The sequence below is a fragment of the Amborella trichopoda genome, chromosome 10 (assembly GCF_054954075.1).
Source record: "Amborella trichopoda isolate Santa Cruz 75 chromosome 10, AtrichopodaSantaCruz75HAP2 v2.0, whole genome shotgun sequence".
NCBI lineage: Eukaryota > Viridiplantae > Streptophyta > Magnoliopsida > Amborellales > Amborellaceae > Amborella > Amborella trichopoda.
Window position 1 is genome coordinate 39,391,494 of NC_142345.1, and position 26,476 is coordinate 39,417,969.

The following is a 26,476-nucleotide window of genomic DNA, read 5'->3' on the forward strand; positions in this document are numbered from 1 at the left end:
GGGAGCACTCTCTAGGTGCCAAAAAAATCTAATGGCTGAAGAGAGAGAGAGAGAGAGAGAGAGAGAGAGGGCTGGAAATGCACTCTGAAAGCTGCGAACGTTGAGCAGAGAACCTCATGTCTCTTCTCTGCAATTTCCCCACAAGCTTCCATTTTCCAAAGGTCTTCTTCTCCGCCTCAAGAGCTTTCCGCAAGTCCAATTCCTTTCACAGTCACAAAAATGACTTCTCTTCCCTCTCTTTCCCCCATTTTTTCTATAAGAGGAAGCTCCAAAATCCTAATTCAGCCGCTGAAAGAGAAGCTCCTGGCCATAAAGAACCCCTAATTCCTGTACATGGAGATGGTGGAGCTTTGATGGAGTTTGAGGATGTAGAAGAGGAAAGAGAAGTTTTCCAGAGTACTCTAAGACTAGTGGAGTGCGCAATGTTTGCAGCTGTTGCAGGTTTGGCTTATTTTCTCAGCAATTCTCTTGCCATTGAGGTAAATTTTCAGCAATTTTTTAAGCTTTTTCATATGCGATTGTTGTTTTTTGTTTCTTTATCGTGGAAAATGGGTATTTTTACTGACTCCAGATTTAATTCCTTTTATTTGTTTATTTATCTGTGTAGAATTGGGTATTTCTGAGGAATTTACTTGCTTTAAAGGTTTCCATTTCTGAAATTGTTCTCATCTGTTTTCATCTTAGTTTTATAGGGCCCCCTTTTGTAAACTTTGAAGCTTTTCTTCAGTTTAGTCTTAGTCTTTTAGGTCGCCATTTTGTAAACTTGCAACTCTCTTGGTTTCATCTCAGCTTTTTAGGAGGATTCTGATTCATGAAACAAAAAAAAAAATTTACGAAAATGGGATTAAAAGGAGTAATATGGAAAGAACTAATAACCATGAAACCAAGAACTGTTAATTTTTTTATTCCAATTTAATTTATATCACTTTTATCACTTACAAGAAAAAATATACATTCACTTTAGCATGTGGTTTATATTTTATGGTTGCTTATGCAAGTTAACATTACCTGACATATATACTATATATTCCCTTTCCAGAATTACTTTGGTTGTTTCTTCTCATTGCCGATTGTAATATCCTCAATGCGATGGGGTGTTGCAGCTGGAAGAAAAACCATGGTATGTTTCTAATCACATACTTGTGTTTTTACATGCATAGAAAGGTATTAGAGGAGCCAACAATTTTTTTTTCCCTTAAGGGTATTTCTATTAATAAAAATGATGTACAAGTATATTTATTCCCCATTTATGAAAATGAGTATATATATATACTACACTCTACAAAGTTGGAATGAATTTTCCCCGGCCACTTCAAAGATGGTATGTGTCAACTCCTGGTTTGGCATCCTTGTCTTGAAAGGTTGTTTGCCTCTTCATTAGACTCTCTACCTGTATGAGTAAAGGTGGCCTTTAGTTTCATGACAAGATTCCAAATTTCTCTGATGAAATTCTGTAGCTTCCAGGGACATGATTCCTTTCCACCTGCCCCCCGCAACTACATTGATAGAGTCTCCCTCTTCTATAATGCCACTCTGCCTCATAGCCATACTTTTAACCCTAGTTAACATGGATATCACCTCTGCTTTGCATGAGGAATAGTTTAGTAGAGGCCCAAAGTATGTCATTGAGAATTATGCCCTGGCAATTCCTCAATACCCCCCCAACCCCTGCTGAACCCGGGTTCCCCTTGGAGCACCCATCAAAGTTCAGCTTGACTCTGCCTTCAGGAGGCGGTGGCCACTGGTTAGGTCTGGCTTTCCTTGGTTACCCTTGATGTGGCAATCTTCTTCCACTTTGTTTCAAATTTGTTGATTGGTCATCCCCAGAACTCCTTCCTGGTTCTTGCCCACGAAATGGCTGTGGCTTGTATGTTTTCCTTGGTACTTGCCACTTCTTGAATTTTGTTATTAAAGCATCTCTTATTCCTATCTTTCCTCAGCAGCCAAAGGACTACCAACGAGGTAAGCCACCACAGCTTAAATCCATCTTCGGGAGTGCTGGGGAGTACTATTGAGAGAGTAAGGCATCCACAATGACCCAGACCAAGCCAAATTATCACAAGAAGAACGTCCAAATTTGTCATGTAAAAAAACAACATAGATACATGTGACTTACTGTTTCGGTTTTGGCTTTGCATAGCACTGTCAGCCAAGCAAAGCCTGGGTCTTATGAGGGCCTGGGATGAACCACACAATTCTAGCAGCTGAGTTAACCTTGCCACTCCAAGTAATGATTTGCAAATCGGCCTAACTGAGAACTTGCCTCTACTTTGGTGCCCATATGAGTCTATCCTCCACTGTAGGCGAGAAGAAGGTATTGAACATAAGCTGCACATTTTTTTGAAAGCCTCAATCTTGTCTGACTTCAATGGTCTTCTTGGACATGGGTCCAAACCATGGAGTGGCCAGACCCTTCAATGATCTCTCCCATTGTTGTTTCACTCCTAATGGCCGAAGAAAATAGTTGGGAAGAACTTAAACTGGGGATCTCTCCCAATCCAGGAGTCTAGCCCGAATTGAGCATTTCAGCCACTGCTTACCTTTTGCCTTATATTGTTCACAAAACCAAGTCTTTCTTTCCAGATCATGGAGGGGCTCTGGTGGTTCTAATATGCTTTATAAGACCTACTGCAACCTCTAGTTTCAGCATACAAATCTGTGTCCACTTAATGGGATGGTACCTTTTTGCTCTTTCCATAGAGCCAACATTTTTTCAATGGAATGTGATACTTATCTGCGTGATGTATGCTTTATATTCGCTCCAATTTGTTAAGCAGGTGGCAACTGCGATGTTATTGCTTACATTATCTGGCCCAGTAAAGGCATTAACCTACCTGGTAAGCATTTTCAAAACTAGTCCTCCTTTTTGTTTGCTTTAAGTTCTGTTATTAACTTCTTTTCTTGTGAATTTGGATGCATTTCATATGATGCTATTGTGAGTTGGAATTTGTAGTTTTGAGTTCCTTTATATGAATTAATTATTTTGGTTTCATCAATAATTTGATGGGAGTGCAAACGAAGGTCCTATTTGGATGGCCCAACAAGTCTATTAAAATGATATTAAAAAAAAAGAGTGAATTGCGTACGGACATAAGAAAAAAATACTAAAATACGAAATGAGTAAATTTTGGGAAAAATTATGCGGAAGGTCGGTCAACTTGAAGGTTTTTATTTTTTACAAAATTTCCCCTTGGTTTGAGGATACCATCCTCAGACCGCATTTTAATTTTTTTTTTTTTTTTTTGAGCTTTTTTGATAATAGGGCTGTGCCCTAATGCTTGTGGTAGTGCCCAATTGGTCCGATGTTAGCATCATCGGACCGCCTTCTGTAGTGCTCTTCAAAGAGGTCCAAGGTTGGTGTCCTCGGACCGCAAAGACTGACTTTGTTAAGCATTCAGAGGCGGTCCGAGCTGCCCATTCTCGGACAGCCTTCTCTAGTGCTCTTCAGTGTGGTCTGAGGTTGGCATCCTCAGACTGCATTAGCTCATTTGTTCCTCGGATTGCATTAGCTCATTTGTTTGCTGAGAAATAATACGGCTTGAAGATGCCAACTATAGACTGCCTTCTGGATTGGGCTCTGCCCCTCACACTAGCGCACTGCCCTACTATTGAAAGAACTCAAACAAAAAATAAAATAAAAATAAAAAGCGGTTTGAGGATCCCATCCTCGGATTGAGGGGCAACTTTGAAAAAAAAAAACACAGGTTGACCGACCTTCGCATAATTTCTGCCCAAAATTGGCCTATTTCATATTTTCTATTTTTTTGTCTCCATACGTAAATTACTCAAAAAACAAAAGTGAATCCCGTCTATTAAAAGGATAGAGGAAAGCATGTTTCCTTTTACCTAGATGGTCATTTTGGTGGCGTCCCCTTTGGCAAGGGGGTTGAAAAAGCCTATCACCCAAAAATATAGCGGCCGGACAAACAGGCCATTTTTAACTTCTAAATGGACGGAGGTTAAAAAATGGCCTCATTCCTGAAATTTGGAACTCCTGAATAGGGTCTGGTATGCCACCAAGGACTCTTATCATTTAACCCTCTTTGTTTATGGAACGTAGTACTAGCTGTAGGTGTAGCTTTTGCTAAACCAACTGCCATAGCAAAGTCATATGAATCGAAAATGAGTTTTGTGGACTGAATGGCCCCGCCTCAGATGAAAGGACACCATATGCATACAAATAATGAGCTTAAAAAAATCATATATGTTGAAATAATTACAACATAGTAGAGAAAATAGGATATTACTAATTTTCCCTTAGATATATATGCTATCTTTAAAGCATGTAGACGTTTTAGCAAAATCCCTGAAACATGATCTATAGTGATAATCTGCCAAGAAGGCGATAACAAAATGATTGCCATCCCTTACAAAAGCTTCTGTGATTGATTTAACTATTTGATGATCCAAAGGAACGAGAAAGTGCAGGACCAACCATAAGCTTCAGCCAAATTTGATGCTGCCCCACTTCATTATGTTGTGCGTGCTTGTGAAAGGTAAGTTATGTGTGGATGGTGTTACCATGATTGACCGATAGAGGAGGTGAATATTTAAGTGAAGTGCTAAAAAATTTATTATCCACTACAAGCTAAAGAAGTTATACAATATTGAATAATTGGCAGTAAGTCTTTTGACAAGTTTTTGCCTCAGAATTGTGAATGACTTCTCCCTGCACCTAATAAGAGGCTTAAAGTTTGATTCCAGGTTATGTAGTTTTGGGATAAAAAAGTCTTCCCACAGTTCGGTCACTTCCATTCAAGTTTTGATCGGATTGATTCATGAGATTTTGTGACTCCCTTTTTAAGTGAACGAAACAAGGGACAGTTGTTGCTTTTTTTTTTTTTTTTGAGGAAAACATATGGATATTGGATTCCTTAGAAAAATATGGGTACAAGGGAACTTTTTTTTTTTTGTTTAATAATTGGAAAGACCTTATAATGCATTTTTGAGAAGGTTACTGAATGCCATGGGCCCATGGCCAATATATTTTGGTTAGGTTTGGGATCAAGGATGGGGGTAGGTCCTAGAGTTCACCAAGGCTTGGAGAAACATGCATTTTTTGTTCCTTGGCAAAATTACGTATGGACCAGATTTTTCCCCAAATATTACGGTCTGTCCATATTTTACTCAAATTTACCTAGAGATTAAACCCCCTTCGCCACTCCCCCCTTTTTTTTTTCTCTAGTTTTGTCAACTTTCGACATATCCTACATAAGATAAGTGGGAAATTCACTTCGCTATCCGACATTTCCAACATAGGACGAGTGGAAAATACTCCATTTTTTTTATTATTCTATTGAGTTTAAAGAATTCTATTTTCTATTTTCTTTCTAAAAGTTCTCTATTTATTTTGGAATTTTTTTTAGAAATCTTGATGCCAAAGTATTGAAAAATAAGATAATTTATTTTTAAATTTGTAAAATGAATTTAATAATAATTTTACTATTTATTTTTGAGTATCCTGGCATTATTCATTTAAAAAATGAATTATTTATCTACTTTTGAAGATATTTATGAATAAATGGATAATTTATTTTTGAATTTTGTTTTAGAAAAATTTAAAATTCAAAAATAAATAGAGAATTTATTTTTGATTTTATTTTAAAAATTCAAAAATAAGTTCTCTATTAATTTTAAATATTTTGGCATCATTCTTTCTAAAAATTAAAAAATGAATATAGAGAATTCTAGACAGAAAATAGAAAATTGAATTTTTTGATTGCAATAGGAAATAGATAGAATGATAAATTTCCCACTTGTCATGTGTTGGAAATGTCGGGTAGGGAGGTGAATTTCCCACCTGTCCTATGTTGGATATGTCAGACATGGCGAGCAAAAATGAATAAGAAGAAGAGCCGGCTAGGGGGGTAGTTTCCGCATAAATGTGGGAAAAATATGGGCCAGACCATAATATTGGGTAAGAAATCTGGTCCATATGTAATTTTGCCATTTTCTTTCTTTTTTAGGTACTATGCTTAGAGAAGCATACATAAGGTAGGTCAGTGTTTTGTTTGGGGCTCAGGCTTCATGTTGGGGGTGGGGGTTAGGCTTTGTGAAGGGCATGGTCTGCTCCAAGTTCTGCTATACTGCCTGTTAGCTAGGAGGGTTTGTTGTTTCTTTCTTACTTTCTTCAATACTTTTTGGATTTGTCTTGTGTCTATGGCTAATTTCCTCCACTGCTAGTCATCTTGTCCATTTATTGGGCTGTAATATTCTCTGGAAGTATCTTTGTAATGTTTAGACGACCTACTTGAATGCTCTACATAACTGATAATCAGTAACAGTACCTGTAAAACAAGAACATTGCACCACAGAAATATATTCTCTATCTCCTGATACCTGAAATTATTTGTATTCACATCCATCCTAATAGAAATGGCGCCTTTTGTATTTTGAAGTTGAGATTTGAAACTTTATATAGTCAGTTTAGGATTTAGGTGATGAATCATCTGATGGTTTGATACGTGCTGATCTTTTATATACACATAACTTGAGTTGAAGCAATACCATCTTCATTATCCTCACAGGTTGAGCTTTTGTACCCAATAGTACTTTCTAGGCATAGAGATTGAGACACATGGAGTTATGTTTCCATTTGGACATTCTAAGTTTGCTTGCACATTAGTCGTCAAAACAAGGAAAATTCGACTTTCTTTGCATGCAGATTTCTTATTATTCTTTGAGATTAGATGATATGTGTTACCAGAACCCATGATTGAAGTCTTCACTGCCTCATTAACTGCAGCTTATGCATGGGCTCGTTGGTTTGGCCATGGGTTCTTTGTGGAGGTACTCTACCTTGAGATCTTCATACTCATCGTTCATTTCTTTTTATTTTTTATATTTTCAATGAAACTGCATACTTATTGTTCATTTCAATCTCTATTTTCTTCTACACACACACACACAAAAAAACCCTTAATTTCTGCAGTTATTCCTTGCTGTGAATACAGTCATTGTTCACTGCATTGCCTGATTCTTCTTGGTTTAGAGGAATACATCTTTGGAGTAAATCGGTTTCTCACAATTTCCTCTAATTGGATCTATGTTCTTCTTCTTCACAGGTTGGGAGTTAATTGGCTATTATCCATCATCTTTTGCTCCTTGGCAAGTCTCTATTGCTAAGTCTTTGATTTTATATTTATGCCAGCGTTTTGATTAAGAATTATTATAAAAACGCTATTGGAAATATCTATTGTCACTCGTGTTTCCCTCCCAAATTCCGTGTGGGTATGGCAAACTTCTGCCTGGCAGTATTGGTCTCATGTTTTTGAGTGGGAAGCAGAAATATGGTCAAAATTAGCAATTTCCTTAAGATTTTTGGTAATTTATGCTCTGGGCTGAGTTCTTCTCATTTTCCTCGATTAATTTGATCTTAAATTTTTTTTTTATAAATTGATTGATTTGATCTTAGTTATGTTCTTTATATGCTCTTACTCTGTAGAAGATGATTGATTGTATATTGGCATTATCTATATGCTAGAGAGGTACTTAATTTGTCGCAGGTTTCCACCATTATAAATTCGTAACTGATTACCAAAGAGAAATATTCAAAGAAAAAATATTCAAATTTAACTTATTAACTTCTGCCTTCTTGCTGGGTTATTTATAGAATTATTGGAGTATGCCGTTCCTTAAGGGTAACAAAACGTCCCACTGAAAATGCATGTTCATGTTACATTTTATTTGTAAATAGATTTGTCTGAGTTCAATGGTTTTCTGATATTTCTAACTGAAAATTCTTTCATAAAGGCAGCCAATCATGGGTGATACCAGGGATTTGACTATGATTCATTGTCACCGGTGTACAGGCAATGCAATGCAACAGGCAATGCAATGCATGGGCATGCAATTGGAGAGAGGAAGACACAAAAGGAGAAAATTTAGGAGAGTAGATGTTCTTGGCATTTTAATTTTGGACAAATTGTTTCCATTTTGAAAAGACATAAAGATAGGAGACAGGCTGATTGAATTTGGCAAGACTATATCCTAAATGAATTTAATATTTCCAAAGTTTGTAATATCTATAGACTCATAATTGAGTCATAATTGAAGAAATACATGAACTTGAAAACCCCTAGAATTATCCATTTATTTTTGGATTTAAATTTTTTCGGATTTTGTAATATCCCAATAAAAGACGAATGTATTGTTACGATACACACTTTTCTTGACAACTTTATATGCAAGAATTACCTGTATATGTGAGTGTGCAGATGTGCGTGCATGAGTAGGTGGGTGTGGGGTGCTTTCTAAAAAGTTGTAAATCATCTAGATCCAGGATAATGTGGAAGAAAAAGGTGTAAATCCATCAGTGTAAATATTGCAACCGAATTAATTTGAAAATCCTTATGCATAAGAGTCCCAAATATAGAAAAAATCTAGAATCCTAATCGTCGAGGGAGACATGAGACGTTGAGTGGCGGTGATTAAATCAAAGAAAACCAAGTGCTTTCATTGCCTGATGATGGCGGACAGACATCCTAAGAAAATTAGCATATTCAGTATTGTTTCCTAGTGAAAATAGTGGTTTGGTCTTTTTCATTTCATGAGCATGGCCAGGTTCGTCTGAATTCTAGATGAGTAAACAAACTCTCTGAAAGTTGTGCTGAGTAAAAGGAACTTGACTTGGATAAGTGCGTTCCCTAGAAATCAGTGGCATTCAGTACTATGGTTAAGTAAATTTGACCAGATATGAGTCTGAAAGTTCTTTTTCTTGGTTTATGAGGTTATTTGTTTAGCATATCTAGATGCATGTTTTTGCTAGGTACTTAACTGCCTAGTTCTTTGTTATGTTCAGTGCTGTCATGATATGAATTGATGCCCTACAATGGTCCTAATCCTAATGGATGTTTGTATGGAGGCCAATTAATATCTAATATGTATAATTGCGTAAATGCATGGATTGGTAATTATGTGCGTGGTTTCCTTGACATATTGTTGGGTCAAAAAACGCCCCTTGCTGAAGAAAGAAGAGCTATCCTTATCAGGAACTACGTAAGGAGTTGCAGAATCTCCTCCTAGGTCTCGTTGTGCGAGAACCTCAGTCAAGCACAGTTGACCATGAGGAGAGGTTCTAATCCTAATGGATGTTTGTATGGAGGCAAACTAATATATAATTGCGAAAATGCATGGATTGGTAATTATGTGCATGGTTTCCTTTACATATTGTCAATCCTGGTGATTCTGCACCTGGGAGGACTAACAAGGGCTCTCTTGCCACTTTTTCTGTTATTTCAACCTTTCCAAATGCTCGTACTCTGTCTCAAAAGAGAGTTTTTTCTATGTAGGTTCGTGCAATGGGCGCAATAGGCTATGTGTTGATATCCTCATTCTTGTTGAGAGAAAACATACTTGCTCTGGTAAATATTCCAATTTCTCATGCTATTGTCTTTTTTTAATCTTCTAGATGGAAAATCATTTCTGGACATCTCTTTTCCTGATTTGCAGATCACCATAAACATACATGCTTCTCTCACTTACATGCTTGCAGCTTTGGGCATGAACTCAATCCCATCGATGGACGCCGTATATACAATATTTGGGACTCTGGTAATGTTGCGTATTCCTTAGAATCACTTCTACTACTTGGTAATTCTTTGGAATATAATTGGAAGCCACCAAACAGCAAATTTATCTGGGTGTCATCTTGAACTCATAGAGATGTCAGGATCCAGTCCTTGACAAAAATACGCAAGGGAGAGAGAACATCAGAAGCCACAATTGAAATTTAGTGTCATGCAAATTTCTTCCATACTCCAAACCTGACCCTTCTTTCGCCCTTCTGTCTTCAAACAGCTTTTACTCAACTGTGGGTTCTTCGTGTTCTTACTGCATGTTTTATATGCTGTATTTCTGAGCCGACTTGGTATGAAAGTTTCATTATCATTGCCAAGATGGCTTGAGAAAGCAATTTGATGGCATGCTGCGTTGCTGATTCAAGGCTTCTCTGTCATTTTATGAACAGACAAAGAAGGTAATACTCCTTATATTCTCCTTGTCATTGTCTTGTGAAATTTGTATTCTTGGCTTCTTGCCATGGGATATTCTTCATCCGTATATAATTTTCTAATTTTTATGAAATTAAAGAAAATGTTCGTGAAATTGTGCACTTAAAAATGAACCGTTATTGTTGAGAGCTTTCACCTTTTCTCTTTCAATTTGTCCCTTTAGAAGTTCAATACTTCTATTCCTTCATTTCTCTCCATGGGCGAAACTCTGGTGTCCATGTAGTATACGTATTCTTCACTGCTTGATTTGTAGTTCTGTACCCATATCATATAATGGAAAAGCAATCATCAATATCATCCAGATTTTAAACGCTATGCAATTATCTCCTTAACCATCTGATATCAACAATGGATGGTTGAGAAGCTGCTAGCAAACTGTTTGAAAGCCAAATTCTATCCTAGTAAACATTCCCTTATGAGATGGTTTTGTGAGGGATTTATTCTTTGGGAAAGTCCGCTGTACCGAATGATCATTGTTGTATACTACATGTAGGTCTCCACCATCTGTTCTCAATGGCAATGAGCAGAGATGATCAGTTCCCTCGCCATTGTATTGTCAACTAGAGGTATGGTTCATCTCCACTGCCCAAAACTGAGAAGGAATGGTGGGGCTGTCAACGGGTTGGGCTTGCCTGGCCCTAGCCCAGGACTATTCTCCATATGGCCGGCCTGGCTCGGGCAAAAGAAGATAGGGCTAGGTCAAAGGGCCAAAAAAAATTTAAAATAGTAGGAGAGAATAAATAAAAAGAGAGCGCTGAACCGGGCCGGCCTTGGCCCAAACTCGGCCCTGGCCCTACCCTTGGGCCATAGTTTCTCGGCCCTGCTCCGACCCATGGGCCATATTTTGTGGCTTAGGCCCTAGATTTTAAGGGCCAGCTGACTGGGTTGGGGTGCTAAAGAAAATTCATATTTAGAGAATAAAAGTTTGCACCTATTTAGTTGGAAAATGTTTTTTTCTCTAAAAATGGGGTAACAACAAGGGTGATGGAAGATTTCTCCCCCAATTTGGTGGGCAATCATTTGGAATCACTAGAGATGGTTCATTTCCAAGGAAGAATATCTTGGAAATTAGTTTTCCAGAGTCCAGAACTACAATGAGACTATTCGAATTTGAGCAGAAGGATTTAAATCGTGGGTGCCCTGGATATTTTGTTTAAATAGATGAATCAAACATATATAAGAGTAACTACGTTTACATGCAAATTAAAGTAATCTTTCTTTTGGTTGAAGGGCTAGTAGTTTCATTAATTTTGGATTAATTTGATTCCCATTTAATATTGGGTGCTGTTTATGTAGAGTCGAGGCTCTAAACAATCAAATTAGAGCCCACCTTCAAACAATATCGAGAAATATGGTTTCAATACTGGAAATTTTTGTGATTGCCTTAAAATATATTTTCATCTTTAATTATAAAATTTAAAGCTTAAAAAATAGTATGGATTGAGCAGATCTATGAAAACTTGAAAATTTTGACGGTCCAAAAGTGCATTACAAGATGCATTATTTTCAAAATTAAAATTTATTTTTTTATCATTTTCATGCATCTTGATGTCGAGATGGTCGAATTGATGATATTTGGGCATCAAAACAACCTTGTCTAGTGAAAATTTTGAGGTGGGTTCTCATTTGATTGTTTAGACTCTATATAAACTTTTCCCTTCAATATTTAATTGGCATGCTTCACTTAATTGGAAGTTCCAATATTCGATTATTACAAAAACACTTGCCGATATGAGAAAGAAAACCTCTTGATACCTGACTTGCGCCAGTATTCCAATGCAGCCGTAAATGCGAGGATTAGTTAAAGAAAATAAAGAAGGCCTAAATTTGTGAAGCAATTGTAGTAAAGAAAATAATGAGAGCCTTCAATCATTGGAAATATTTGCTTTTTGATCTATCCTGTTGTAACAAAACGGCTTCTTATGGTACCCAAAAAATCTTCTTAAGACTCAATGGAGAGAGAGCAACAGAGAGAGATTCCATTTCCATTTGTAAAAAAGTGAAATATCAATTTCACGGTTAAATCACCTTGCACTAGGTTATTTAAGATGTCACCCATAATTTGCAACCTTGAACAAGTAGAGCATTTTGATAATCTGGTCGTATTTGTGTTTAGGGGTGGCAACGGTCGGGTCCTCCTTGAACCAGAATAGTATTTGGGTCTCGGTTTTGGATTTGGACCCGACCTTCAAAATTTGGACCCATATTTGGATTTGTCGGGTCCCGGGTTTGGTCGGGTCTATTACCACCTTATGACTATGAGTTTCCCTTTTTTTTTTTTTTCGTCACCTTTTTTTTTTTTACCATCATATATCTATATTTTTTGCAACATTTACGGTATTGCACAACAATTATAAATACCCACATATACCCAAATTCCTTACTGTTTTACATAACTAAAAATTCCTAAAAAACCAACGTATAGGCGACATTTACGAATACCGCCATAACATAAGTCATATGATTTGAGTTGGGTTTGGCTGGACCCGGACCTGGTCCCAACTTTTTGGGTCCAAAATTTGGACCCATACCTGGACCGGAGGTTGGGTCTCCCCATTGGGTCCATTGCCAACCTTACTTGATTTGTATAATCCCAACGGATACTTGCAAATGTACAAGGTTCGTAGTAAAAAGTTATCAAATGATTATTTTTTTAATCGTAAATGTTATTAAGTTTTTGTAACCTTGAACAACTAGGGTTAGGCTCGAGCTACTTTTTTGCGGGAAAGTTATCAAAATGACCCTAATTATTCAAGTTTCCAATTCTGAAATGGGGACAGTTTGGTCATTTTAACATACATTTAAAGGGGTAGCTGAGCGTGATGGAACTTACATGTTCAGGTATGTCCATCTAGGTGATTTCAGCATTTAAATGATATTTTTCCCATAGAAATCAATTTAGAAAATTATTAAAATGACCCTACTTGTTTAAGGTTTCAATTATGAAATTGCGAAATTGCTGCATCAGGACCGCTCTACTTGGACAGCTGTCTAAAAATCTATTATGCACCGTCCATCTAAGATCAAGCATATTTGAAGGCTTTTAGGATCACTAATACTTAGGAATTAGATGAGGAAAAAGTTTATATAAGGTTGCAACTTTAAAATGTAGAAATATAGATGCACCTCAAAAATCCCTTGTAGGAGGTTGTTTTAATATTGAAAAACCCTCTACTTGATCATTTTGACATTGAGATGTATGAATATGTAAAAAAAAAAAAAAAGATTTTGAGTCCCATAAATGGTGCATCTTGCAACACATTATCTAAGACCGTCAATTTTCAAGATTTTCATATGTTTATAGATATATTTTATGTTAATCATTTTTGAAGTTTTAAATTTTATAATTAGATATAAAAATGGATTTTCAGATAATCTTAAGAGTTTTTTATATTAAAATTACATGTTATCATAAAATTTGGAGGTGTGCCTTAATTGGATTGTTTAAGGTTGCAGCCTTATAGAAACCACACCCATTAGATAAGAGTGGGTGGGGTCCTCGATCCATGAGAAAAAGTAGAGTGTTTTGGTGCTGTTGTGGTTTGTTGTGTGAGTGAAGCTACGGTGCCTTTTTAAGTCATTCTTTCAAGGCACATTTATTTATTTCGATACGGGCCATGAGCAATTTATAAGGCTTGAGTGAAAAAGGAGGAGAAATACAGAGAATCAACAGATGGAAAAAGAGAGTAATTCATGGGAACCATTTTCTGTTTGTCCAATTCCAGATGTAGGCTTGAGCTTGACAAAAGGAGAAATTATTCTTTCAAGTTAGATTTCATTATTTTGATATGGGCCGTAACCAATTTTTAAGTTTTGATGCAAATAGTAGGAGAAAATCAAAGAATCATAGCTGGAAAGAGAGAGTAATTCTTGGAACCGTTTCCTCTTTTTCTTATTCCATATGTGAGTAAAGGAAGAAGAGATTCGTAAAATCTCAGCTGTAAAGCCAAAATAATTCATGGAAAAGTGTGCACTTATTCGAAGTAATCAAGAACCCTTCATGACATCAGAAACATACAAACTGATGAATTTGCAGGTGGTGGAAACCACTTTGGTCATGATTCTGTAAAATGGTCGGCCACATAGCAAAGCATCAGAGTTCAGAAAATCAGAATGCTGCAAAATTTGTGAATTGCTCGGAGAAGACCATTTGGTGATCTCATATCAATCTACTAGCACTTTGCTGGAGACACACAGAGATGGCTGATGCTGTGGTAACGTTTATGTTAGGAAAATTGAGTGAACTACCTGATAAAGAAGTTCGACTAATCTCGGGACTTGGTGCCGATGTTGAATGGATCAAGCCCCAGCTTGAAATCACGAAAGAGTTCCTCAAAGACGCTGATAACATAAAAGAGAGAGATGGAGTGGTGGATATTTGGGTGGGGCAGGTGCGAGACTGGTCCTATGATGCTGAAGACATCCTTGATGAATTCATTGTCCAGATGGGGAGTGTTGGGCTGCCTTTTCTATGAGCCTCGTCTTGTCAAGGAAGTGAAAGTTAAACACCAATTTGCAAGAAATATGCAGAATATTAGATTGCGTGCTGATATTTTAGAGAGAAGGAACTGGCCCATGATTCAACGTGATGAAGCAGCGAGCTCCTCAAATGTCATGGCTACAACAACTGTAAATTCACGATCACTTTCTTCTTTGGTTGAGGGAGCACATATCATTGGAATTGAGCGTAAAGTGGAAAGAGTAGAAGGGTGGTTGCTGCAAGGTGAGCCACAACACAAGGTAATCTCCATTGTTGGCGTGGGTGGTTTGGGAAAAACTACTCTTGCACAAACAATTTATAATAGGCGCAGTATTAAAGAACATTTTCATTGTCGTCCTTGGATTACTGTGTCAGTCATTCACACCGGAAAGGATTTTAAGCACCATCCTAGTACAATTTCTGAGTGATAAAGACCGTGAGCGTGTGCGAAAATGGATGTGAGTTCTTTGCGACAAGAGCTCCGTGGGTACTTAGTAGATAAGACTTTCCTTGTGGTGTTGGATGATGTATGGAGTGATCTGGTGTGGGCAGAAGTGTATACTTCATTTCCAGATACAGGTAATGCCAATCGGTTCATCATTACGACTCGTATTGGAGACGTGGCTACACCATTACATGTAAGCAGTGTAGTCTATCCCCTTGAATTGCTGTCGAAATATGATGCTTGGTCCCTCTTTTCTGAAAATGCATTTTGGGAGGAAGCTCAAAATGCATGTCCCCTAGAACTAGTGGATGAAGCAAGTCTCATTGTTAAGAAATGTGGGGGTCTACCATTGGCGATTGTTGCTATTGGGGGCATGATGTCTAAGAAGGACAGGAATCCACGAGTATGGGCACAAGTTCAATGCAGTCTAGAATGGAAATTGAATAATCAATCCAATTTTGAATTGGTGAGGGGCGATGTGGTGAGGGGTGTTTTGTTGCTGACTTACAAGGATTTGCCGCCTCTCCTAAAGCATTGTTGCTTATATTGTTGCTCATACCCCGAGGACTATGAGATTTCCCATTTGAAATTGGTTAGGCAATGGATAGCTGAGGGATTTATAGAGAAAAGACCAAGAATGATAGATGAGGAGGTAGCTGAGGAATAGTTTAAAGACTTGCTCGATAGGAATTTGATTCTTGTGACGAAAATCGGTAAGAGTGGGCAAGTCAAAGCATGTCGGGTGCACGATGTAGTACGTGCACTTGGCGTTTCTTTATTGCAAAGAGAGAAGTTTGGAGTATTTCATGATGACCAAAATCAGAAACTTGAGACAAAGACTCGGAGAGTCTCCATGAGCAGCAGTGCTTCATGTATCCATAAACCCATGGAAATGTCTCGTCTCCGAACGTTCCTCACTTTCGACATAAATATAGAAACAGGAACAAATTCAGTTCCTGGATCTGTTATGCCTGGCTTGTTGTGTAGCTCAAGATTCATATGTTGTCTCAGAACATTCCTTGTTTTCTTCACTCGTAAAGATATACAAACAGAATCAGTACTTGGCCCGGTTATACCTGGTTTGTTGTGTGGATCAAGATTTTTAAGGGTTTTGGACCTTCAAGGCTTGGAACTTGAGCGTTTGCCAGAAGAAGTGGGGCAACTCATTCTTCTTAGGTACCTGGCACTACGGCGATCGCACTCAGATAACACGCCTCCAAACTCTACACTTGAATTGTAGGGGAGAGGGTAATTTGCCGAGTGGGATATCAAATATGAAGAGTTTGACATGCTTGAAATTGTCTTATGGGGGCTCTATGAGAGCTTAAATGCTCCAGAAAGAACTGGAGGCTTGACTAACCTCCGAACTTTGAAAAATGTAGCCATTGATTCAAAGTTTGCCAGATACCTGGCCAATTTGATGCAGCTTCGTTCGTTGAATATTGAGCTAAAGACGGACGTAGATGGGGAGGTGTTCTGCGCCTCCATCCACAAAATGAAATTGTTGCGTTCCTTGGATATCCTCCCAATCCCTGGGTCCTTTAGAGGGGAGGGAATTATTATCGTCTCCCCAAATGAGGACTCTTCAGAAACTACGTCTTTGGGGAAAACTAGAGAAGCTACCAAGTTGGTTTAATTCTTCCCTCTCGTCCCTCACCGTTATAGAAGTAACCTTTTGTTCTCTGAGGGAGGATCCATTTGGTATCTTTCAAACTTTGCCCAATCTCATGCATACTTGGGTGAGCGAATAGGAGAATGCAGCGCAGAGGGGTTTCCTAAGCTTCAATATCTCCTTCTGTCAAAGTTAACTGACTTGAGAGAGTGGGGTGAGGTAGAGAAGGGTGCTTTGCCCAACCTGCATGGAGTACGCATGTTCATCTACAAGAATCTGAAGGCATTGCCGGAAGGCTTCCAATACCTGAGTTCCCTTCAGACCTTGCAACTTGATTTCATGTCTGATGAGTTTGTGAATCGGCTAAAGAATGAAGACCATTACAAAGTGCAACATATGCCTGTTGTTAGGCATGACTACTATGAAGTTGAAGAAGGTGAATGGAAGGCTGAAATCCTTTAGAGAGGTTATGACCTTTAGAGCTTCATTCATTCTTGCACCCTTGTAAACCAGCATATTCAGATTTCTTGTATCTTTCTATGAATTGTTTCCCCCCCTGTTGTATCCCCTTAAAATCTCTTCATTTGCTACTTTTGTTTGTTCGTCTCTATTTTTGGAGAAAGGGAATTTTCTTAATAAATGTTCTTGGTGGAGGTGTTTTTAGTTGGTTGTGAAAAGGAAAGTAATATGAAGAATCCCTTAGTTTTGGGTCTTTGTTATGAGCACCTTTATAAGAGAATTGACTTCATCATATCTCTTGCAAACTCCTTTGGTGTCTTTGGGTCATCACCATAGTTAGAAAATAAGAGCCTTCCCACTTTGGAAAGTATTTTTGTATTATATTAGCATACTTTATTGGTCTGTTTGTCTCTCTAGATGGATATTCTCTTTTCATTTTGCATACTTTGCTGGTGTCTCTTGCCATGGTGTTGGCTTTGCTGTGACTGCGTTGTTGTGATGTGTATTGGGAGCAATCCCAAGTCGCAACAGGCACAAACTCCTAGTATGTACATGGATATTGTTTTGTGATGTTAATTCAATCCAGACAGGAAAATATAGTTACATTTGTCTTGGTTTCACTCGAACAAATATAACGAATAGAGTAATTTTAAAAATGTGATTTTGGTTTAGGGATTATATACTATAAGACCATTTATTTTTAGCACAAGGGGGTCACAAAAATTTTTAGGTCATAAATTTCTTAGCTATTGGATGTGAAAACGTTTTTCAACATTAAAAAAATTTCATGTAGGGCTTTGTGCCCAATTAATAATGCAGCCCGCCCTATCAATTGGATTTCACATTTGGTGGTCAATAATAATTGTTACCTTCTTGTACGGGAAAAGTGAATGGTATCACTGTATACATCTCCTTTGGTTTATTACGGTCGTGAATATCATTTGTAATCTTGAGATGGACAAATCTTCAGTTGATCTTACGAATCACGAGAATAGTCGGATGCCTTAGAAATTGGATCGCCCGTGAGTTTGGTCCAATATTGAAATATCGAACCGAACCGATCTGCCGTTTCTTTCCAAAAAAACCTGCAAGGGCACTTCCTGTGTTGGACACAAAGAAGTTCGTATCATATTTTGACCCCCTCAAGGGCATCTTCTAGATATAGGTGTAATGGACAAAATGGTGCAAATAGCAAGTTCGTTTTGACATGGAGAGAGAGAGAGGAATGGGAGAGCACCCCTTTGCCCCTAGAAGTTGGTTAGAATGTCCGTCGGATTTCAAATAGGGAGGCAATTGAGTATATTATTAACTACGTTTAAAGCTCAAAAAGAATTTTCGAAGTTTAAGACACCCAAATTGTCCAATTTGAAATCGGATGGTTAGAAACATAATATACCATCTCAATAAAAAAGGGCCAATTATCGGTAGATCGTAAGGCAATTTATGTAAGGCAATTGAATATATGTTTTAGAGGAAATTACGTACGAACACTATGGGAGGAAGGCACCCCACTCCTTCCTAGTTTTTTTTTTTTTTTAAAGTTGCCCTCTTAATCGACCATGCAAATAACGGACATGAGGAGGGTCAAATTTTTTTACAAAATAATAGAGTTGTTCGATGTTCGACATATCGGACACCACTTTGGGGATTTCCTCATATGGGGGTGAAACCAGAGAAAAAGAACATCTCTAAGGGATCTAGAGAGAGAAAGAGGGGGTACCTCATGCCCATTGCTGCTATCAAAATCTTTGGAGGGGATCTAGAGAGAGACGAGAGAAGGGGTATTCAAAATACCGTTAACTCTCTCTCCCCTTGACGATTTTCATGCTCCCTTTGAAAGTCTTCTCCTTAGCAATTTTGTTGATGAGCTCTTTAATTGGTTTCAAATAAAACCAATTTATCATAGAAAATTGGGGTATTCAAATCGCCAAAAAGAGCTCTCATATGGTTTTCTCCATTCAAATAAAATCGATTTATTTTTTAACCATTTAGTCATGGATCCCATTCTCCCTCCATCACAATTCATCAATTAATTGGGCAATGGAAAAGGTCAAGGTGAGGCTTAAGCATCACAATAAAAGTAAACCCGCAGCTCAAACCATATGAAAATTGCCATTTGAAAATGTATCGAAGGAGCAGAACCGGGATCAACATCAGCATTGGCAGGGCCCGATCATGGAAATGCAGAAAGCATGACACACCTTCCAAGTCATGGGTGGCATAGCCTTCGCTTACTCTTATTCCATAGTCCTCATAGAGTTTCTAGACACCCAAGGGAGCAGCAACAAATAGGTAGATTTATCTTGTTTCTCAGTAACAAATATAACGAATAGGGCACTTCCCATTATGTTATTTTGGGTTATAAGCTCATTAATCTTATTTATAGTCGTGAGATGGAAAAATCTCTAATAGATCTTACGCATCACTATAATAATCATGGGCTTGTAAATAGACTTGAACATATTGTATTTTCAAATGGGAGAAATTTACAAAGAATACAACCTTAAATTGTATAAATTAAGGGGTACCTCAAAAACCTAAAACCTATGTTGGAAAGCTCCATAATAGATCACCTTGTTACCAAGATATATGGATATGAAAAAAGAAAAGAAAAGAAAAGAAGTTATCGTCCCAAAAGTTGTGCATCTTGCGACATATCATTTGGACCGTCCATTTTGAAGATTTTCATTTGTTTACGGATACACTTGATTTGTTTAAATTTTTATAATTGGATATCAAAATAGATTCTCAGGCCATTCTAAGAAATTTTTACACCAAAATTATATCTTATGATAAAATTTGGATGTGCACCTTACTTCAATTGCCTAATGTTGTAACCTTAGGCAAATCACACCCTCTTTTCGAATTCTATGGTGTAACTAGCCATTCATTCTAAGGACGTCCCACCCTCTTTCGATGCTGCTCGAAATATGAGGGTCTGCTGTGCCTGAGGTCGTCACTCCTAACAGAAATTATATGCAAAATTAATTTGCGCGGGAGTGCCCGATTAAAAAAAAAGGTTTCTATGGAGTTTTTACCTTATGCATACAGATCCTTGGGTATAGTTAGGGCTTGAGACAACATATAAGGTCTAACTGATCTTCTTTGCTAGTTGACATAATCACATTACTGATGACGCATGAAGCTCGGTGTTCTTTTGGGGTATTTCTTTTAGATTTGTTCACTGTGCGGTTGTCATTCATTGTTTTCTCTCCTTCCATCTTTTGTTTTTTCATTGTCCTCATCCCATCTTATTAGGGGTCTTGAATAACAATCCTGCACATCAATATCATGGGTTCATTGAGGATCACAGAGGATTTAGTGCCCTGATGAGTGGAAACAATTTTATTTTATTCAACTTTGATCTTGTTTTGTTCTATACTTTGTCCAACTAATGTAAACTGTCTCGAATTGCTCATAGAGAATATCAATTATAATTTTTCTAAATTATTTATTTGATTAGGACTTGGGGTTTTCAAAGTGGGAGAGGGAGAAATAAAAAAGAGTCACGGACAAGATGGAACATGGTGGAAGAGACACAATGGTATGAATTGGTTTCCTCTTCCAAATTTTCTTTAGCCAAGTTTCAAGCACTCTTCTCACCAACAAACAAAAATTTTGCCCCTCACTAGCAAAAGTTTTAAATATGGAAAAAGTTTATATAAGGTTAAGGCTCTAAACAAACAAATTATGACACACATAAAAAATTCACTAGAAATATTTTTTCATTGCTGAAAAGCGCCAAAATCAAATCATCTCGACTTTGAGATACATGTAAAAACAGACTTCAAGTCTTGGAATAGTGCATCTTGTTTCTAGACTGTCAATTTTCAAGTGTTTATAGATCTACTTGCTCTACATTGGTTTTAAAGCATAAAATTTTATAATTAGGGATGAAAGTAAATTTCCAAGCTACCATAAATTTTTTTTGGTATAGAAAAGATTTTTTTAAAATTTTGTTGAACTTTAGTATCTTCTGATTGATCAGATAGCCTCAATGGATTAGTCTAATGCTTCAAGCATTGGATTGGCCCAAGGTTGAGCAATTCGATGTTTGAGACATCGGACCTCTTCATACACATATTTTTAAGTTTAAGGTGGTTCGATGTTTGAGACGACAAAGAACTCCAAACTTGACATAGTTTTAAGTATGGAGACGAGTTTGGTGTCTCATACATCTAAGTGCCAACCTTGGGGAAGTCTATAGTTTGAAACATCAGAGCACCCTAGAATTGGTGACGTCCGATATCTAGCTTATCGGGCAGTCCAAGAGTGCCAAAAACAAAAAAAACAAAAAAAAAAAAAAAAAGAGAGAAGAAAGGAAAAAAAAAAAAAAACAAACTGTCCCTTGTCGACAACATAATAATGGAGGAGGCAAAACTTGATTAAAGTAAATGGCAAAAAGACCGACCTCCGAACAAAATTTTGTAAATTACGAAGCAACAAATAATTCCAGAAAATTTTTCTGGTCCGCACATAAATTTTCCTTATATTTTAAGCCATGGCGTGTCAAAAATGGAACCTTTGTAAAGTCACACTGCATTATGTTAATGGGGGCCGTAGTCAAGAGTTTGAGAGAAAATGGAGGAGAATTCGAAAGAATCACAGCTGGAAAGTGAGAATAATTCATAATCGAAGGAGAACTGTTTCCACTTTTTTTTCTGCAACGCATTATTTAAAGCAATTTAGAAAGTTCCACGAAAGTGGATTCAAACAATCACAGTTATAAAACAAAAATAAACTAAAGGAAAAAATTGCTACTTACCACATTCCAAACGACACCAACCGACAAATCCACAAGTGGTGGAAATCGTTTTGGGGCCACACAGCAAAGCACTGGAAAGAAAGTATAAAGCCTGCAAAAATTATGCACTGCTTCGAAGGGGCCATTAAGCGATCTCAATCTAACTCTTTCTTGGAGATAAGCACCAAATAAAGAAGCCTGCAAAAATTTGTGCGTAGCTTGAAAGAGGGCAACTCATTGCTGGAGATAGGGAGAGATGGCTGCCTCTGTGATCAAATCTTTGTTAGAAAAATTGAATGAAGAGCGTATGCTACTCTTAGGAGCCCGTGACCAAGTTCAATGGATCGAACACGAGCTTGAAATCACGAAGGAGTTCCTCAATTTTGCAGATAAATTAAAAGAGAGATATGAAATAGTGGATTCTTTGATTGATGGTGTCCGAGAGTGGGCTTATGATGCTGAAGACATCCTTGATGAATTCATCGTCCAGATGGAGAGTATTCAACAAAGGAGTGGATTCATTCCCTACGTTCTCTCTCCAACTCGTGCTGTCAATGAAGAGATAGCTCGACACCAATTTGCAACAAAAATGCAGCAAATTAAACAAAGTGGGATTATAGAGAAAAGGAACTTGCTCATGATTCAACGGAAAAAAGGAAGCAAGCTCCTCAAATGCCATGGCTACAACTATATATTCACGTTCACTTTCTTCTTTGGACAAGAGACCACTTGGAATTGACAGTAAAGTGAAAAAAATAGACGGGTGGTCGCTGCAGGGTGAGCCACAACTCAAGGTAATCTCCATGGTTGGAATGGGTGGTTTGGGAAAAACTACTCTTGCACAAACAATTTATGAAAGGCGAAGTGTTAAGGAACATTTCGTTGTCGTGCTTGGGTTACTATGTCACAGTCATTCACACTAGAAAGGATTTTAAGCAGCACCCTAGTAGAATTTCTTGGTCATGAAGAACGAGAGTGTGTACAGAAAATGGGCGTGCATTCTTTACGACAAGAGCTTCGTGGGTACTTGAAGATGAGAAATTCTTTGTGGTGTTGGATGATGTATGGAGTGAAGGGGTATGGGCAGAAGTGCGCACTGCATTTCCGGATTCAGAGAATTCCAGTCGGTTCAACATTACGACTCACATTGCAGGAGTAGCTACACTGATATATGTCAGGAGAGAAGTCTATGATCTTGAATTTCTTTCTGATGCCTGGCCGCTCTTATTCATAAATGCATTTTAGATGGAAGCTGAAAATGCATGCCCTCCAGAAGTAAAGGATGAAGCACATCTCATTGTTAAAAAATGTGGGGGTCTGCCATTGGCGATTGTGGCTATTGGGGCCATGATGTCTAAGAAGGATAGTAACGCACGTGTATGGGAACAGGTTCACCGCTGTCTAGAATGGGAATTGAACAATCGGTCCAATTTTGAATTGGTGAGGGGCGAACTAGTGAGGGGTGTTTTGTTACTGTCTTACCAGGATTTGCTGCATCTCCAGAGGCATTGTTTCTTATATTGTTGCTTATTCCCGGAGGACTACAACATTTCACGTTCGCGAGGCAATGGACAGCAGAGGGATTCATAGAAGGAAGACCAGGAATGACAGAGGAGGAGGTAACTGAGGAATACTTTAAAGACTTGTTCGATAGGAATTTGATTCTTGTGGGAAGAACAGGTACGAGTGGACAAGCCCGAGAATGTCGGGTGCACGATGTAGTGCGTGCACTTGGCGTTTCCTTATCGGAAAGAGAGAAGTTTGGAGTATTTCATGATGGCCAAAATCAGAAACTTGAGGCAGAGACTCGGCGAGTCTCCATGAGCAGCAGTACTTCATGTATCTATAAACCCATGGACCTGTATCGTCTGTGAACGTTCCTCACGTTCGACATGGATAGAGAAATAGGAAGAAATTCAGATCGCGGATAAGTTATGCCTGGCTCGTTGTGTAGCTTGAGATTCATATCTTGTCTAAGAACGATCCTCAAGTTCTTCACTCGTAGAGATATACAAACAGAATCGAAACATGGCCCAGTTATGCCTGGCTTGTTGTGCGGATCCAGATATTTGAGGGTTTTGGACCTTCAAGGCATGGAATTTAAGCGCATGCCAGAAGAAGTGGGGCAGCTCATTCTTCTTAGATACCTGGCACTAGGGCGATCGGGCTCAGATGAACTCATAGAGGTCACAGAAGCTGCGGCGAACCTAACACACCTCCAAACTCTGCACTTGAACTGTAACAAAGATCTAATTTTGCTGAGTGGGATCTCAAATATGGAAGCTTTGACATGTTTGAAAATATTTACAGGGACTAATGGCATTGGAGTAAGAGGTTTAAAAGCTCCAGAAAGGACTGGAGGGTTGATTTACCTCCAAATATTGAAAGGTGTAGCTGTGGATTCAATGTTTGTAAGATACCTAGCCAACTTGACGAAACTTCGTTCACTAATGATTGAATTACTGAGTGAGGAAGATGGTGAGACGTTGTGCGCCTCTATCCAAGAAATGAAATCGATGCATTCCTTGTGCATATACTGCCAGGGTGGTTTATGGTGAGAGAATTAGTATCTCTTCCACAAATGAGGACTCTTCAGAAACTGCGTCTTTTTGGGAGGTTGGAGACGCAGCCAAGTTGGTTTAATTCCTCGCTCACCGTGATAGAATTAGGCTGTTCCAATTTGACAGAGGATCCATTTGATATCTTTCAAACTTTGCCTTTGGTGTTACCTGGAATATTCAGATTTCTTGTCATCTTTCTCTTGATTTTTTGGAGGAATTGTAATTTCTTGTTAATGTTGTAGATGGGAGGTGGTTTTTGTTGATGGTGAAAAGAAACAAGAGGAATGACTTTGTCTTTGCTTCTTGTTTGGTGGTTGTTGTAAGCAATCTACAGTATTATCTTTCTCGTATTTACTCCTTTTGGATTTTTGGGTTTTTGTTTATTGTCAGTCACCATTAGTAAGAGAATAAGTAGCCTTCTCACTTAGCATACTTTACTGATCTGTTTTTTCTCTCTACATAAAATTTCTCTTTTTTACTTTGTATATTTTACAGGTGCCTTCTGCCATTTGAACAACAGGTGCTGTGTTCGCTGTGGATTATGTTGTGAAATGTGGTGGGGCCAATCCAACGTCTCAACAGGTATATGCAGATGTATCTTGTTTCGCAGTAATAACTATAACGAATAGACCACTTCCAATTATGTTATTTTGGGTTATAAGCTCAGTAATCTTATTTATAGTCTTGAGATGGAAAAATCTCTAGTAGATCTTACACATCATTATAATAATCATGGACTTGTAAATAGACTTGAACATATTGTATTTTCAAATGGAAGAAGTTTACAAAGATTACAACCTTAAACTGTATAATTAAGGTGCACCTCAAAAACCTATTGAAAAAGGTTGTTTTGATGTGGGATAACCCCATAATAGATCGCATCATTATCAATATATATGGAGACCCCGCACAACCAAAGTAGAGAGAGGAAAGAGAGATCGAAGACTTGGGGAGGGCTCTTGACCAAACCGCGCTGACCTACAGCCGGAAGGCTTCGTTATTCATATAAGAGGGCAATCCGTCCGGGCGTGTCCCCCAACCCAACCACAATGCAAGGGCGCCCGTGCCCCTAGTCGTAAAATCTTTCTCACTGTCGGCCTCCTATCTACATAAAGGGGACCCGCATGCGCCTCACACCCCGGACCTCCGCGGTTGTTTGAGAGAGAGCTCCCTCCAATGCCATGCGTGACACCGTGCGGGGAAGCCTGGACCAACACCCCGACATCAGCTGGCGACTCCACTGGGGACACGTACCCTATCGTTGGCTTGAGCCGTCTCTAGATGTCCATCTCTAACTCCTCTCTCTAGTTTTGCTATGGGATCCTCCGATCCCTCTTTCCTAGGTCGGGGAGCTTCACATCCCCGTATCTACGGCTATGCTCGGGGACGCCGGACCATATGGTCCCCCTTCCCCTGCATGCCTTACATGTGTCCATTATGACCCGGTCACCTCGACCTCGTCTGGGAAGGTTCGGGGCACAGACCTCCAAGCTTCTCCCCCCTCTACCCCCCCTTGCCTGGACTGGACTGCCAAGGCTGTGGGGCACCAAGACGCGACACCACCCGCGGGTGTTGCCAACCTCGAACTGTCCCAGCATGTGCCACTCTCGGGCATATCCCGTCTTGGCTCGGACAGTTACCCTAGCATGCATGTCCTTACATACAGACTCCTTGGCAGCCCGTGCGTCATAGTCATGGATCGAGGCATGTGGCAGCCCGCCCTGACCTCGCATGATGTCCCAGGCCACCCTCGGTTGAGACGCATTACGGACGCCCCCTGCACCGCCCGTACCATGCATGGCAATCCTATGGTTCAGGGCAGCCTGAGGGCCCAACCTCGATTGACGCGAGACTCCTGGGGTAAACAGGAGTCCTCGTCATGTGCGCACTTATCCGTCAATTGTGAAATGAATCGTCTTATGGCTTGTATGCGACCTTAAAGCCCGCGGATTTCTTTGATGTTTCGGGGAGGAGGCATTCAGTGATGGCTTGTATTTTGGACGGGGCAACCTCAATTCCACTTTGGCTTACTATAAAGCCTAGTAATTTGCCGGATTCAACTCCAAAGGCACATTTTTGTGAATTGAGTTTGAGTTGATGTTTTCGGAGTCTTTCAAAAATGGTTTTCAGGTTGGTGAGATGATCAGACCTGGTCTTCGACTTGA

At 38.7% G+C, this 26,476-nt stretch overlaps 2 protein-coding genes and 2 pseudogenes across 30 annotated transcripts in view; all 4 read left to right on the forward strand.

The window, feature by feature from the left end:
- Positions 1-17,187, forward strand: LOC18434052 (uncharacterized). 27 transcript variants are annotated; one of them, XR_016042034.1, is made up of 11 exons: positions 1-441; positions 1,040-1,120; positions 2,778-2,837; positions 4,413-4,496; positions 6,746-6,789; positions 7,065-7,107; positions 9,291-9,362; positions 9,451-9,552; positions 9,799-9,976; positions 10,504-10,576; positions 14,047-17,187. XR_016042034.1 is itself a non-coding variant. In XM_011624980.3 (8 exons), the coding sequence occupies exons 1-8, from the start codon at positions 117-119 to the stop codon at positions 9,725-9,727; spliced, it is 831 nt and encodes a 276-aa protein (XP_011623282.1). In that variant the 5' UTR covers positions 1-116; the 3' UTR covers positions 9,728-10,104. The 27 variants fall into 27 exon arrangements, 11 of the variants coding, with proteins under 11 accessions (XP_011623282.1, XP_006844190.1, XP_020522798.1 ...); XR_002280931.2 differs by lacking the exon at positions 4,413-4,496 and having other exon boundaries at positions 1-479; XR_016042042.1 differs by lacking the exon at positions 4,413-4,496.
- Positions 14,210-26,476, forward strand: part of LOC18434043 (uncharacterized) — a 19,469-nt pseudogene continuing 7,202 nt past the window's right edge. Inside the window, exons 1-5 of the transcript XR_016043452.1 lie at positions 14,210-16,171; positions 16,259-16,406; positions 22,996-23,116; positions 23,236-23,430; positions 24,832-24,893. The product of XR_016043452.1 is annotated as an uncharacterized LOC18434043 (transcript). The remainder of the gene's footprint in view (positions 16,172-16,258; positions 16,407-22,995; positions 23,117-23,235; positions 23,431-24,831; positions 24,894-26,476) is intronic.
- Positions 20,837-22,909, forward strand: LOC148780221 (putative disease resistance protein At1g50180; annotated as a pseudogene). Its single transcript, XR_016042028.1, has one exon. The product of XR_016042028.1 is annotated as a putative disease resistance protein At1g50180 (transcript).
- On the forward strand, positions 23,688-24,661 carry LOC110007225 (putative disease resistance protein RF9). Its single transcript, XM_088848800.1, has one exon. The coding sequence runs from the start codon at positions 23,790-23,792 to the stop codon at positions 24,306-24,308; it is 519 nt and encodes a 172-aa protein (XP_088704926.1). The 5' UTR covers positions 23,688-23,789; the 3' UTR covers positions 24,309-24,661.

Coding starts and splice junctions, on each gene's coding strand:
- LOC18434052 (XM_006844127.4), top strand. CDS start 117: ATGTCTCTTCTCTGCAATTTCCCCACAAGCTTCCATTTTCCAAAGGTC. Junction 480..1,039: donor GCAATTCTCTTGCCATTGAG/GTAAATTTTCAG, acceptor TTCCCTTTCCAG/AATTACTTTGGTTGTTTCTT. Junction 2,838..6,745: donor TAAAGGCATTAACCTACCTG/GTAAGCATTTTC, acceptor CATTAACTGCAG/CTTATGCATGGGCTCGTTGG.
- LOC110007225 (XM_088848800.1), top strand. CDS start 23,790: ATGCCTGGCTTGTTGTGCGGATCCAGATATTTGAGGGTTTTGGACCTT.